This window comes from Phasianus colchicus, chromosome 26 (genome assembly GCF_987193195.1).
Source record: "Phasianus colchicus chromosome 26, bPhaCol1.hap1.1, whole genome shotgun sequence".
NCBI lineage: Eukaryota > Metazoa > Chordata > Aves > Galliformes > Phasianidae > Phasianus > Phasianus colchicus.
In genome coordinates, this window is record NC_143461.1 from 1004548 (window position 1) to 1020092 (window position 15545).

A 15545-nucleotide genomic window follows, 5' to 3' on the forward strand; every position below is an offset into this window, starting at 1 on the left:
GCAGATTGCACAGAGAATGCACAAATTGAAAGAGTTAAAAACAGTTTTCTGGAGGACAATGTTACATGGCATAGGGTTAAATCCCAGCAGAAAAATCACACACAGTGGAAAGCCAAATCAAGTGGCCATCAGAGTGAGCTGAGAAGGCAGAGAAAGAGAAGGATGAGGCACATCCTCATGTACAGGAAGCCTTGGGTATCCAGCTGGTGCTTTTGGGAGCTTATCCTGAGAATGACACTTCAAAGAGCTCCACTGCAGTGAACCAGGCTGATGTCACTTGTGTGCTCTGGACCCATCCAGCACTAAAGCTGAGTCATCTGCCTCACCAATGCAATTCTGCTCTTTAAATCTTCGGGCCTTTAATCACAGCACTTCAAAGAATCCTTCATTAGAGAATGGGCATAGGAAAAATCTAAACATGAAAAAGCAGCACTGCAGGAAACCAAAACTCAGCAGGGATGGCTTGCATTCACAGCGTGCTTGTCATAAAATTATTGCCTGTATCAATTATGCCTCTTGGCTTGCAGCAATGAAAGACCAGTATAAAGGGCAGCCCAGATTCCAGCTCTGCCATCCACTTCTCTTGTCTCCTTCTCGCTGGGAACCAGGTAAGTGTGAAGTCCTCTCTTCTCCTCTTGCAAAGTCAGACGGTGCTTCGACAGTCATTCAATCAGATAGTGGAGGTGCTTGCTATGGGAGACTGTGGAGGGGATTAGGTGTGCATAGAGAATGCTTGGAACAGCTCACATGGCTTTAGATTTACCCAGTCTGTGAGAGTCTCCCTGAGTCACCCTGCTCTTTGTAGAGCCCTGGCTTAATGAAGGGCTCTGACCTGCTGTCCCAAGCTGCTGCTGTTCTCCATCCTTAGTAGTTCCCTTGGCTCCTTTGTGAGAGGCAATCCAGGCTGCCCGTCACATATTCTCGTTTCCTTCTACATTCTATTCCTCTCTCCTAGGTGTACCTCCAGTCCCAAGACATGTCCTGCTACTCCCAGTGTGTGCCATGCCGGCCCTGCGGCCCGACCCCTCTGGCCAGCAGCTGCAATGAGCCCTGTGTCAGGCAGTGCCAGAACTCCACCATCGTCATCGAGCCCTCTCCCGTGGTGGTGACCCTGCCCGGACCCATCCTCAGCTCCTTCCCGCAGAACACCGTCGTGGGCTCCTCCACCTCCGCTGCTGTTGGCAGCATCCTCAGCTCTGAGGGCGTGCCCATCACGTCGGGGGGCTTGGACTTGTCCGGCTTGGGCAGCCGCTACTGCGGCAGAAGGTGCCCGCCCTGCTAAAGCCGCTGGCCGTGGTCCTGCAGAAATTCTTTCGTAAGCCACGAACATGATGCTGGATCAAGAAGGAATTTTCAAGCCCCTGCTTTCAGAATACCTGCCTATCCTCAGCTACTCTAGGAAGTACCCAGGAATGCCTGGGTTTTCAGTAAAGCTCGCTGATGCCTCTGCTTCCGTTCCTCTACCCACCTATCTCATCTACCTCCTCCTCCAGTTTATCTTTTTCTTTCTCTTTTTTTTTTTTTTTTTTTTTTCCGCTGTGCTCCTCTGATATGTGAGGTTCCTCAGAACGATCTCATCCAGTGCTGGAAAATAAGGTACATGCCTTGCATGAACTCACTGTTTGAACTTAAACATGGGATCAGGCAAATCCTGCACTGTGAAGCCTCTTCTGAGGGTGACCTCGTTTCCCTCTGTAAACATTCATTAAAGATTTCTGCATCTCATTTGAGCATTTGATGTTTATTTCCACTGTCTGTGGCCTCCAGAACTGCCGATAGAGAATGGCTCTGCTCCCGGCAGGTATAAGTTGAGTGGTTAACGAGATCCTTCTCCATTCCCAGAAGAATGGGATGATGTGATTCACCACAGAGGCTGAGTTCTTGCACACTGTCCCCTGCCGCTGAAGAAGATACCCCTGTCTACGGCAGAACAAGTGGCTATCAGCCTTTGCCTTGTGGTGTTTCTGCCCACAGCTACCTCTAAGTTCCTGAAAAAAGAGAACACAACCTGTGTTTTGCCCAGACGAAAAGCTATGACTATGTGGGATGTTGTGGCAGCAAGACATCCTGCTGGCTCTTAGGAACAGGTCTTCTCCTACTCTTATCCATGTGGCATTATGAAAGCAGGAGAGGCTAGGAGATGAAGCGGAACTGTATGGAGGCCTCTGGGGCGTCCAATACAGCTCATGCGGTCAGTTGTGCCGTCCTGCCAACCTCAAACATAGGTGTGTCTGACTCACACTGGCTTCAGTCAACGGCTGCTGTGGGTGCCGTGCTCATTCTTCTCGAGAACTCAGGGAGGTGCACCCTGGTCCGGATGAAGTTTGGCGGCCATGCAGGCAGCGCCCCCTGCGGGCCCGGACGGCACTGTGCCCCCGCCCCGCCCAAAGCGGTTCGTGTTCGGCCGCAGCCCCGGCTTCGCTCCCCGTGGGTCCACGGCGCAGTAATACACGGCCGCGTCGCCGAGCCGGGGCCGGGCGAGCCACAGGGCGCTGAAGCGGCGGTCCGACGACACAAACACCTGCCCCTCCGGGTCCGGCACCTGCTTGGAGCCTCTAACGGCGCTGACGAGGAATGCGGGTCCTTGGCCCGGGAGCTGGCGGTACCAATAGATGTTGTTGGCCAGTGTACTGGTGTGTGAGCAGGTGATGTTGATGCCGGTGCCCTCGGTGGTCTCTGCCGCCGGCTCCTGCTGCACCTGAGCTCTGCTCACAGCCACTGCCGAGAAGAAAAGAAGCAGCACACTCAGAAAATCCATTTTCTCGCACAGCAATTTCATGAAGGAGCAGAGAGGTGCAGGAGGTCGGAAAGAAGACGAATGTCCAGAGGCCCCGGCCGCCCCTGCCCCCGCAGTCCGGCCCCGCCGGCGGCAGCCCCGCGCACCCAGGAGCACCGCGGCCAGCCCCGCCAGCCCCGCGGCCCGGCTCTGCCGCATCCCGCCGCTCCGCCGCCCGCACTCCGCCGCGCTGCCCCCGCCTGCGGCGCCTCCTCCCCGCCGCCGCCGCCAGCTCCGCCCCGGGGCTGCTCCAAACCACCTCGCTGTCTTTCGGATGTCCCGTATTAGCATCTAAATACATCTGCTCCAAAATACATCGCTATGGAAGGTGTCAGTGGAGTGCCGTTGGTCAATAATTTCCTGAGTTCCCTTTCTCAGTCCTGCTAAATGTTTTTGATGCATGTTGTTTTTTCATAGCTACGACCACCATCCCTCAACTGTCATGTCTCCTGAGCAATGACAGACAGCTGTATCACAACGATGTCACCCGGTCAATCACCTATGGGTGCATCCCAGACCATTTCAAGAGCACGAGTATGTCCAACTGGATTAAGTTCTCTGCTAGGTTTTCTTCCTTTACAGGGAATGCTACTTAACTCCCATGAATTCTGTGAATGAAGCTCAGGGGTCTTGTAGGTCTGTCTAAAAGAATTATCATGAAAATTGACCAAAAAGAAGCATTCAGTATATTACACATTTACTTCTCACTATTTCTGGCATCTCATGATCCAGTGGAAATATTATCTCCTTAGCTTCCTTTTTTGCTGCCACAGTAGAGCTTATGACACTTTTCTCACAGTTCTTCCCAGCAAGTTTTCATCTCAGGCTGACTTGTGGTGTTCCTGACTGCATCCCTGCATGGACAGCCATGTCTCAGGGTTGCTCACAGTTTGCCCGCCTCTTTTTGAATTCTGAAATCTCTGGAATTCCTGATGTCCAGCCATACTGCTCATCCAGCATTTACTGGGGTGGCTAAAGTCACTGCTGCCTGGAAGCAGAACTATGTGGAAGAATTGTAAGGGATTGTACACGGATATGCAGACAAACTTTTGGAGTCCTTCTGCAGCATTAGAGTTGACATTCCTTTCCAAGGAAATTAGCAGCCAAGACTTCAGCAAACTGAAGTATCCGCTTTCAAAGGGATGTGTGTCCTTTAAGTCTCACACCTTTTCTCCTTCCTCCAGTCATAAGGCTTGAGTTCAGCCACTTCTGATGAGCCCCTTCAGTGGATCTTGTTTGTCTGCCCCAGTGTCCAGAGGGCCGTGCCTCTTCTGGACATGCATGTCTGTGACTAAAGCAAGAGTTTTTTTCTTGCTCCAGGATATCACTATCTTCCAGTCTCTACCATCCTGACTGCCTTAATCTATGGCCTGTTTGCCATGGCCACCACATACCATTCCTTCCCTGCTTTGAAATGTTCAGGCTCTAGTCTTAGACTGGAGTCACCCTTGAAGTGCAGCTGAGCACCTGAGAAACACAGACATCCTGAAGGGATCTGGGTGTGCTGGCTGACATCAGGCTCAACAAGAGCCAACGTTGTGCCCTGGAAGCCAAGAGCTCCATCTGAATTTTAGAATGCATTACACACTCGATTGGCTACTGGTCAAAAAAGGATTAATTTCCCAGTACAGTAAGCTATGGTGTGTCTTTACCCAGAATATAGTTGGCTGTTCTGGGCTCCACAAAGTATGAAGGATGTTCAAGGTGCTTTAAAGCGTCCAGAGGAGGGCAGCAGAGCTGATAGTGGGCATGGAAGGCATATCCTGTGAGGAGAGCCAGAGAACACGTGGGTTGTCCATTTTGGAGAATACAAATGTTAGGGACGACCTCATTGCTCTCTACAGCTTCCCGAGGAGGGAAAGCAGAGAGGGAGGTGCCGGTCTCCTCTCCCTGTTATCTGATGACAGGACATGTGGGGGAATGGCACAAAACAGCAGATGTTCAAGCCAAATACTAGTGATACTGTATATCAGTCAATCGCAAAACACCCTAAGACTCAAATTGGAGTGTTAGAAAGTAGCACACTGATGGCCTACGAAGCATGCTGATATCTTTTGCATATGATGGATTCTTCCAACATGTGAACTGAGTGTTCTGCCCACACTGATATCTGCTGCCTGGAAACACTTGGGTTTTTCTTCCTGCCACTCAACAGATGGTTTCCACGAGCAATGGGAGTGACATAAATCAGGATATGAAAGTAGCAGCACTGGAAACCAGCACACAGTCTATGCCAATAGCTGGGATGTTTTGCATTCAAGAGGTTCAGGTCATAAAATAATCAGTGCAGCAAGGGATGCCTGCGGACATGGGGCAGTTTGGGTCCATTATAAAAGGCAGCTCAGCTCCTTGCCACCTCATCCACTTCTTGTCTCCTTCGTCTGGGGAACCAGGTGAGTGTGAAGCCCCTTCTTCTTCTCTTCATTCTCCAAACAGAGTTCTGAGCTCAGTGGAACTCTCAGCTGCAATTACCTCTTTTCCATATCTGGCTCTGCTTATCATGAGAGAGGGAAGTGGGGAGAAAGTTTGCCATGGCAGGAGGGTGGGCCTGTAAGGAGGTAACTTTTGAACAAGCGTCTAGGCAGTACTTAGATAAGCCCCAGTGGCTTTCATTGGGCTCTGTCAGGATGAGACCAAGAATCCCTTGGACATCCCTGAACTGTTTTCAGTTCCCAGCACTGCATGTGCATTGATTCCCTCATAGCGTGATGCCCTGCAAGACAGACGTGTAATGGACATCTCTGTTAACATGGAGAATATATATTGATAATCTCTTTCACTCACTCTTCCTATCAGATATCATTACTGTCTTTTCCCTTTAGACATCATTGTCGGTATCCCCAAAAATACTCCCTGAGTGACCTGCTCATCTCCCTAAAACTCTGGGCTGGGAGACAGGGTTCTGTGGCAATGCTGCAATAGGAAAGCAGAACAGATTCTTGTCTGTTTCTGCTGCTCACCGCACACAGCACTCTGATTTGGGTGACATCATTTCTCTCCTCAGACTCATTAAACACTTCTGCATCCCTTAGTGTTTCCTTCTGCGTTGGTGTATTTTTTTCCCATAAATGTAGAGATTGCCAAAGGAGAAGGGGGTGTCTTTCGTGTGAACAAGCTAGGGAGACTGCATCACTCCTCAGATCACTGGAGGTTCGTGCACAGTGCAGACCATCATTTTTTCAAGCACACTCTCTTGAAGGAGGGGAAGACATTCCTAGGTATTCCTCCACCACCCGTGACCATCAGTCCCTGCCTTGCACTGTTTCTTCTTAGACAGGTCACCTCAACCCGCGAGCATGTAATGTGAATGGAAATCAGGATACATTAAATCTTCAGGAGAGGGTGAAATGGAGAGGCCCAGAGAAGACACAAATCCCACAGAGTCTGGGGAAATCTATTTCTCTGGCTTTGGGATGAGCAGTATTGGGGAAGGAGACCCAGAGAAAGGTGTTCTCAAAGGCCATCAGGAACTGGGAAGGTGTAGTTTTCTTGGGTATGGCCCTCTGTCTCTATTCCACTTTCCCATCCCTTCCACTCACCCGTCACTGCGGGTACATCTTCCCTGTGTGATCCTAGCAGCTGTCACAGAGCTCTGAGCCTTGCCATTAATTTGCCAAGTTGCCTGTTTCCACAGGGCATTATTGCTACCAGCTATAGAAGGCCACAGGTTGGAGCCCCCAGTCCCTCTGAACTCAGCACTCCCATGGGTGCAGCAAGGCCCAGGATTGTGGCTCATGCCCAGACACTCATGGCTTCTTGTGGTGTCAGGTCTTCCCCAAGCATGGAACTGTTCTCCTCAGGCTCAGGAAATAGAAGACATTCAAAGTGCCCCAACCCTTCAACCCTTCTCCACTGAAGACTCCGTGTGAGAGCAGATATCCCCATCTCCACTGGGACAGGGCAGTGAGAGTGTGACATGTTTCTGCACTCTATTGGACTTCTGTACTTCCCATAGTCACACACAGCATGCACAGCCCAAACACTGGACTCACACTGGGGTGTCTTTCCCCAGACACCGAGATACTTTCATATTCCCTGTGCACCAGGGATGAAATAGCCCTTGTGCTCCACGCAGTATCACTGCTCCCCACACACACACCCGCAACTTCACACATCATCACAGCCTGGGGATCTGTTTTGTGAGAGCTTTGCTTTCACACACATTCTGTGCGATGCCAGCAGCACAGCACTGGCATTGAAAATCATTTCTACGTGATATCAGGATGGCAGCATCTCTCCCCAGGACACCTGTTGTGTCATTCAGTGCTGGCTCATATGGGACCACAAGACAAAGAGCATCAGAACTAGGCTGACCAGTGTAACCAGTGTAACCATAAAGAGTAGCTCTGACCTGGTCCCTGGCCAGGGGTCTCTATGCAATAGCACAGCCCTCCCCTTGCTCTGCAGGTGTACGCCTCTATGGCCCAACCTACAGCTCTCCTCCTGCCCTGTCAGTCTTCTTGAAGGTCCAAGGCATTCAAGGGATGGAGCTTCCCCGTAGGCTTTGGTCGGATCTGACCTTGGTCTCTGGTAGAAAGGGAACCATGCTGAGATGGGGGGGACAGGCAAAGAATGCCTTCTGGTGAGTGAATTTAGAGGGAATAGAGAGAACTGTGGAGGTGATGCAGATGTATGAAACAACTATGAAAAGCACGGTGTGAGGATGATGATGATGACAGGAACCATAATGCCCCAGATAAAGCCTGATGGTGGCCCCACTTGCCCTCATCCTCAGCTCTTATGTGGTGGATATTATCCTCAGCTGTGATGGAGTCTCCTCTGAATTCTCTTCAGAATGCTTTCATCTCTACTGAATTTCTAGACACTAGTATGGCAGAAAGTGCCCCCCGTGCTCAATGCTATGTTCCTCATCATCTACTCTTTCCTCTCTTTCCCTTGTATTCCCTTCTTTGAGTCTATATTTCCCCACAGGCACCCTGGATGATACGGGATTGACAGATGGATGTCCTTTGGGATCTTCAGCATGGGGAATAGGCACAGAATATTGGCAGCTCTGGTGGAAGCTCTCTGTGGAAGAAAACTCATTTCCCTCTTCAGAGTCACGGATGTTACTTGCATCCCAGCCTCCAAGCGATCTGTTTCATAGCGGTCTCAAGTTACTAGCAATGGAGGGCAGCCCTGGACTGCAGATGGGAGTCTTTCATCATGTGGAAAGCATACATGTGAAGAATTGCTACTAGAAAACCATGCATCATCTTCTGTACTCTTTCCAAATCAGATTTCCACACGGAGCTTAGGGAAGAAAGTTCTTACTGAAGCAGTGTAAAAGCAATATCTCATTCTCCAGAAGGGGTCACTCTGGGAAGGCCCACCCTGCAGAGTCTTTCCAAGCATCAGAGAACAAAGCAATCTGCATGGGACTGCAGAGCTCAGGTGAGATTCAGACCACCTGCTTAAAGCCCTCAGGGCACAGCAGAGCACACAGTGCAGCATGTGTTCTCAGCACAGACCATGCAAAAACTGGGTTGTCCAGAAGTGCACATGGAGAGGAGTTCCAGGTCAGGCTCTCCTTCATCACTTTTCATTCCTCCCAAGCCACAGACATCGGTCTCTTCTGGAAGAGGATGCTGACCTGCAGATCTCTGTGTGCACAGGGGAAGCAGCGCTGCCAGGGGAGAGCTGAGGGCCCCTTCCCCAGAGCTCCGCCTCCAACAGACACAGCCCCTCCCTCACTGGGGCTGTTGCACGGCCGAGGAAGCTCCCTGCACCAGGGTGTCCTGCACAGCACAGAGGTACAAGGCACTGTCAGACAGCTGGACTTCTGCCAGCCGCAGGAGGCTGTTTTTCCCGGTGGTGTTCAGCCCCGTGGTGAAACGGCCGTTGTGCTTGGAGCCTGCTGCTGCCTGGTATGTGACCAGCTGGGGGGCTTGGCCTTTCTTCTGCTGGTACCAAAGAAAAGCATCAAAGGTGGAGGTGTGGTATGTGCAGGTGGTCTGGAAGGTGTTTCTCTCCTCCACTGTGACCTGTCCTTCTTGCTGGCTGACAATGGTCTGCCCCACGGCATCTGGAAGAAGAAAGCAGAGGTGAGCAGCTCTGCAGGGAAGGTTCCAGCTGCCAACATGGAATGGACACAAAGCAGTGGGAGAGAAGGTTCCCTGTCCTTTGTCCAGCAGAAAGGTGCTGCAGCTTGTGCATAGGAAGGTGGTTTTGGAAGAGGTCTGTGCTTGTGGGCCAGAGCAGATCCTGTGCTGTGCGCCTGCTGAATGGGACAGGGAGCAGCCTGTCATGGCTGAGCAGGGTGAGTGATCCATGGAGGCATTGGGAAGTCCTGCCAACATGGAGGTCTCCAAAGTCCTTCAGTATACACAAAGCTGAGCTGAATGGTGATCAAGCGTAATCTCTGGCTGTGCTGGCAACCACCAGAACACCGGCAGCCAAAATCATTATGCATCAGTCAGCATATAGTTAATGCTGTTTCTATGAGATATTTAATGTCACTGCTGTGACTTTGACCAGATCTGCTTGAATCTGTTGGAAAGGCTGAAATGTGAGACTGCAGGGATGGCAGCAGGTGGGTTAGAAGACAAAAGCAGAGAGAGAGAGAAAGAAGGGCAGAACGTTTATTGTTACTCAAGAACTGTTTGCCAGAAAGACCTGATAAGTCTGGTGAGCACTTCCTGGAGAGAAGATGGATGCCTTGATTAAAAGCCAGCACTTACCCAGCAGTTGTCCCAGGAAGGCAGTGAGGACGAGAGAGCTGCGGTGCATGCTGAGACCCAGCCTCCTGTTTGCTGAGTGAGAAAGAGGCAGAAAACCACCTCCCAGCCCCAAGATGACAGAGCTGCAGGAAATGACTCTGCTGGCTCCACAGGCAGGGCACTCACTGCCATAGCAACACCCACAGGTAACAACACCATTTCTCTTATAAGCCCTAAGCTCAGAGCCAAGCCCTGTTCCTCCTCTCTGCCTAATCAGGACTGCCGTTCCCCAGTGGAAGCACACACCTTCACCCATTAGATTCGCATGCATTCCCACAGTCACACAGCCCATCGGTGTGAGCAGGGGTCCTCAGCACATCCAATACCCCTGCCTGGAGCCTGGCTTCTCTTACCCTGCATGTGGGTCTCCTCCTTTGCTTGGGATAGGCCAGCCTGCTGTTTGCTGGCCAACAGATGTGTGCAGCCACCCACTCGTCTCACACACATCCCCACAGTCGTGCTGATTCCTCAGACATTACCATGGGATCTCAGCATGCCGAGTCTCCACTCCCAGGCTTTGTGTTTCCTTACCCACCACTCTCCCAGACCTGAATACTCTTTCCTCCCAGTCACTGGTTTAATCCTGATGTGCTGTGCATGTTGTTTTGGTTGCTGGCTCCCAGATCTCTCCTGCACACCAGTCTCTGCATGTACTGACAGAGACTTTGGGGTGCTCCCACATGAGAAATGGAACACAGTTTCAGTGCTGCACAGACAAGTCAGTGCTTATTAAAGAGACAGGTTGGGCAGTGATGCTCAGGCATAGGACTCATCCCAGTAGGTGTACTGACTGGAAATTTGTGTCCTCCCTGCTCTGCTCTGCATCCCCTTGTTCCTTCCTACAACCTCTTTGTGACACCATTGATCTTTCCAAAAACATTATTTAAAATGTGCGCATATCCGTGAGTCCCTCAAGAGCATTCTTCAACTTTCATATCATCTTTTTACTTTTCGACTCACAAAGCTTGAGCTCAATCACTTGAACTTCAACAGCCATATTTCCAGATATGTCCATCAGGCAGCGCTTATTAAGGAGACAGGTTGGGCAGTGATGCTCAGGCATAGGGCTCATCCCAGTAGGTGTACTGACTGGAAATTTGTGTCCTCCCTGCTCTGCTCTGCATCCCCTTGTTCCTTCCTACAATCCTTTTTGTCACACCTTGGACCTTTCCCTAAACATTCATTAAAATTCGTGCATTTTATGTCATACATGTATATGTCCATCAGTTAGGAGCTGAAGAGTTCTGGACCTCCTTCTTGTCTCCCTTTTTGATTACTGATTGTGGTCATTCTGTGCTTTGTTTATCAGTTTCCTCCTAAATAGCCCTTCTCTTTAAGCTGAATAGTGACTTGATCCACAGATGAGGCAGTAGCACTCACAGGAAACACAGCTTACAGTGGCCTTTGCTGAAATTGCACCTCACTGCCAGAGGCCCTGAATCCCCTCACACAATCTCGTAGTCTGAGAACAGAGCTACTGTGGGGACCGCTTGAAAGTGTCTGTGACCTCGACATGTCGTGCTCGTGAAGGTGTGCAGCTGGAACGCCTCACTAAGAAGGATGCCGAGATATAATTGTGTGGAATGGCGTGGATATAAGCCACACTGCTGTCTCGTAGAACAGGTCACCTCCTGTTCTCATCAGTGTGGCATCGGGGAGGCAATCAAGGATAGCAGACATCGCAGAATTATGTGGAGGTCTCCGTGGCGAACAACAGAGCTAGTGTCGTCATTTATGCCATTTTTATCACCTCGGATATAGGTTTGTCTGATTGACATTGGCCTCATGCATCAGTGCTGCGTGTGCCGTGCTCGTTTCTGTCGAGAACTCAGCGAGGTGCACCCAGGTCAGGATGGAGTTTGGCGGCCATGCAGGCAGCGCCCCCTGCGGGCCCGGACGGCACTGTGCCCCCGCCCCGCCCAAAGCGGTTCGTGCCCGGCCGCAGCCCCGGCTTCGCTCCCCGTGCGCCACGGCGCAGTAATACACAGCCGCGTCGCCGAGCCGGGGCCGGGCGAGCCACAGGGCGCTGGAGCGGCGGTCCGACGACACAAACACCTGCCCCTCCGGGTCCGGCACCTCCTTGGAGCCTTTAAAAGCGTTCACGAGGAATGCGGGTCCTCGGCCCGGGAGCTGGCGGTACCAGTGGATGTTATCGGCCTGTATACTGGGGTGTGAGCAGGTGATGTTGATGCCGGTGCCCTCGCTGGTCTCTGCCGACAGCTCCTGCTGCACCTGAGCTCTGCTCACAGCCACTGCCGAGAAGAAAAGAAGCAGCACACTCAGAAAATCCATTTTCTCGCACAGCAATTTCATGAAGGAGCAGAGAGGTGCAGGATGTCGGAAAGAAGCCGAATGTCCAGAGGCGAGCGCGGCCCCGGTTCCCTCTGTCCCAGCAGTTCGTCCCCGCCGGCGGCAGCCGCGCGCACCCAGGAGCACCGCGGCCAGCCCCGCCAGCTCCGCCCGAAGGGGCTGCGCCCTGCGCCGGCGTCACTCGGGCTTGCTCCGGGATGCGGGTGCTGGGCGCCTGTGGGCGGGTATCGGGGTTTGGGCTCTGCGTGTCCTTCATCGTAGGCGGAGAGCTGAGGAACTGCTGCGAAAGCCCTTTCAGTACATGAGAAAGCAGCTGCTCGCCTTCAGTGTCCCCAGCGAGTGGGGCAAGCGGTATCACAGACGGGACTGGAATGGTCGGGGAGTGCAACGCGGCCGAGACCTGTTCTCCCCGCTGTGCCTGGTGATGCCGCAGATCCGAAACCCGGCAGCGGGAACGGGTCGTGTGCTGCTGCCCGGGAAGGCGGCACCCCGAGAGCTCCCCGAGCTCCGGGTCCCGCAGGCTGCTGCTGCCCATGGTGCTGATGTCGCCCTCTAGGAGCCCGAGAAAGGATGGCAGCAGAGCTGGGTCAGGCGGCTGGGAACGTGCAGCATCAGTCTTTGAATGTGTGGCAGAAGCCCAGAGGGAGCCTGAAGCCACGATTGCAGATTCCCTGACGGTGTTCAACCGTATCCAAAGCGATGCCCGTATCTCAGACACATCCACCCGATAAAATCTCTTTTAAGGAGGATTCAGCCAATCCATCCCCACCCCCATCAGCCCACACACGGCCTGTGAGCAGTGAATCGACTCCAGCTGCATGTACTAAATGCCACATTTCTCTAGCTCTTGGCAGTACACCCGGGTGCTTATGGAAATAAAACCTGCCCCTGCCACATTTGGTTGGGATTCAAGACCCACCCCTGTTCCATTAGACAATCATGGACCCCTCTTCTTGTAGTAGCACACAGCACATGGCGGGGACATCTTCAGCCCTAGTCTGACTCCAGCAGCTGGCACCAAAACCAGTCCTGCCATTCCCCCCAGTAACTGGTAACTTGTCCATCCAGTGTGCAGAGTTAAGAGAAGATTCATTAAGGAGACATGAGAGTCTGTGATGATCAATCACATGGCTCAACCTGGTCTGTGGAGCCCCTGCTGCACACCACTCTGTCACTCCTCATATGTTCACCTCTTTCTCTGCATATCACAACATCAGATAGTATAGGTCTGTCTCACACCAATCCCCATCCATGTCCGGATGCACAGCTGCATCTCCTGCAAAGGCCAGGCTTGTCTTCCTGGAAGTGGCCCAGAGGTTTCTTGATTCCTCATCAGCTGGTGTGAATGTGAGATTTATTTCTTCCCATCATTTCCATGTACTCCTTTGATGTCTGTCTCTGTATGCTTCTTGATTGGCTCCCTTTTCTCTCATCCTGTTTCATGAGGTCCTGACCTCTCTTCCCAATCAATGACCCTCCACACACATGCTTATAGTGCCACTTAAGGTCACAGCCAGGAGCTAGGCCACTTCTTTCCAGAATGACCCCAAGGAGCCCCTCAGGTGTGACTCAGCGTGCCGTCGTTTGCCTTTTCAGGACTCTTGCAGTCCAGGAGCTGAACATTTTGCCCAAATGGATATGTATTGCCTGGAAATGCTTGAGTCCCCTTTCCTGCCACTGAAAGGATGCCTTCAGTGAGGAACAAAGGTAGCATAATATCAGGATTCAAACTGAAAGGAACAGGAAGCCAACATACATTCTATATCATTATCTGGAATGTTTTGCATTCAAGAGGAGCTTGTCAGAAAATAATCCCTGCTAGAAGTGATGCCTCTGGACACAGGTCAGCATGAGTCCATTATAAAAGGCAGTGCAGCTCCTTGCCCTGGTGCACGTCATGTTAATGGGAATGTTGACAAATGACAGAACACGTTTCTGTTCCTCTGCTGACCTCCTGTCTTGGCAAGGGTCCCTAGACCAACTTGGTCCACTGTGCTCCCTGGGTGGTGTCTTCAGCCAGACCTCTCTTGGATCTGACCTTGGCCTGGGTCCTTGCTCTCCCTGTCAGTGACATCTTCTACATCACACACGTTGCCTACCTGAGAGTAATAATCAGCAGGTGCGAGAATTATCTGCCATCTAGAAGTGAGGTCTGAGATGGATCAACAGATTCATTACTCTAAAGGCATTCACTCTTCCCTTGATAATGACAAAAACCTTCTCAAATGTCTCAGCTGACCATTCAAGCACTGCTTTCAATGGTCTCAAGCCCGTTATGGTTTATACTTTTCTTGAATTTCCCCGCTTTAAAGTTCTTCCCCCTTGCCCGTATAAAAGGTTGGTCTCACTCCTGTTTATAAGCTCTCTTCAAGTACTGGAGGGTACCAATCCGGTGTCCCCAGAGTGTCTCATCATCGGGAATCTCAAGATGTTCATATGGGCTCATCCTTCAAGCTTCTGCAGGTCCCTTTGGATGGCATCCGTTCTTTCTTGTTGTGTCAACTACACTACTGAGCTTAGTGTCATCTGCAAACTTTCTGAGGATGCACTCGATCTCAGTATTTATGTTATTATTAAACAGCTTCTCTGAGACGTGGGCTCTGGGACTGTATGCACCTACAGTAACTATGAGAGAATATCTGAACATGTGCAACCAGGAGATCAAGGGATGTGAATTTCTCGCTCTGCTTTTGTGAGACCCCACAGGGAGTACAGCATTCAGCTGTGCATCCCCCAGCATACGAAAGACACTGACCTGTTGGAGTGACTCCAGAGAAGGGCCATGAAGGTGGTCAGACAGCTGGAGAACTTCTGCTATGAGAGATTTGTTGTTGTTTATCCTGAAGAGGAGAAGGCTCTGGGTGCCTTTAGAGCAGCATTCCATTATGTAAAGAGTGCTCACAAGAGAGATGGGGAGTATACTTAATCAGTGATAGTAATGATAGGACGAGGTGCAATGGCTTTCAAGTAAAAAAAGAACAGAATTATTAGGAATAAATTTTCTTCTAAGAGAATGGTGAGGAACTGGAATCGGCTGTCCAGGGATGCTGTGGATGTCCAGTCCTGGGAAGTGTTCAGGGCCAGGCTGGATGGGACTCCAAGACATCAGATTTAGTGGAAAGTATCCCTGTTTGTGGAGAAAGTGGAACTAGATGATCTTTCAAGTCCCTTTCAACACAAAACATTCTACAAGTCTGTGACAATTTTTTTTATTTTTTATTTTTTTATTTTTTTTTTTGTAAACTGACCGATTGCAGAGAGAGGAAACAAGCCAAAACAATCATGAACTCTTTTCTGAGGGCACTGTTACTTGGGATAGGACTATATCCCAGCAGAAAACATACACATGGAAAAGACAAGCGGTCATCAGAGTGAGTGAGCTGAGAAGGCAGGGAAAGAGAATCAATCACAAGTCATACCCTCATGTACAGCAAACTTGGGTAACCAGATAATGCTTGCTGGAGCTTCTCCCTGAGGATGGTACATCCAACAGCCCCACTGCAGTGAACCAGGCTAAAGTCACTTGCCTGCTCTGGACCCATCCAGCACTTGAGCTGAGTCGTCTGCCTCACCAGTGCAATCCTGCCCTACAAATCGTTGGGCCTCTCATTGCAGCACTTCAAAGAATCCTTCATTAGAGAACAGGCATGGCAAATAATCTGGAAATGAAAAGGTAGCACTGCAGGAAATCAAAACACAGCCCATATGATGAGAAGGGATGGCATGTATTCCAGGTTAGC

At 51.1% G+C, this 15545-nt stretch overlaps 1 protein-coding gene and 1 gene segment (V, D, J or C); one reads left to right on the top strand and one right to left on the bottom strand.

Moving 5' to 3' along the window:
- The first annotated feature begins 224 nt into the window (after positions 1 to 224).
- Positions 225 to 1343, top strand: LOC149914875 (feather keratin Cos1-1/Cos1-3/Cos2-1-like). 3 transcript variants are annotated; one of them, XM_090124884.1, is made up of 2 exons: positions 225 to 652; positions 956 to 1343. In XM_090124884.1, the coding sequence occupies exons 1-2, from the start codon at positions 329 to 331 to the stop codon at positions 1280 to 1282; spliced, it is 651 nt and encodes a 216-aa protein (XP_089981010.1). In that variant the 5' UTR covers positions 225 to 328; the 3' UTR covers positions 1283 to 1343. The 3 variants fall into 3 exon arrangements, with proteins under 3 accessions (XP_089981010.1, XP_089981011.1, XP_089981012.1); XM_090124885.1 differs by having other exon boundaries at positions 225 to 608; positions 975 to 1343; XM_090124886.1 differs by lacking the exon at positions 225 to 652 and having other exon boundaries at positions 953 to 1343.
- A 950-nt stretch (positions 1344 to 2293) lies between these two features.
- LOC149914876 (T cell receptor alpha variable 4-like) lies at positions 2294 to 2935 on the bottom strand. The segment is given in 2 exon segments: positions 2294 to 2718; positions 2884 to 2935. Coding segments are annotated over 2 exon segments (477 nt in total).
- Positions 2936 to 15545: the final 12610 nt, after the last annotated feature.

What these genes read in the sequence shown, in the direction of transcription:
- LOC149914875 (XM_090124884.1), top strand. Translation starts at nt 329, where the DNA reads ATGCAATTCTGCTCTTTAAATCTTCGGGCCTTTAATCACAGCACTTCA. An exon ending in CTCTTGCAAAGTCAGACGGT is followed by an intron (nt 653 to 955) that starts GCTTCGACAGTC and finishes CCTCTCTCCTAG; the next exon opens with GTGTACCTCCAGTCCCAAGA.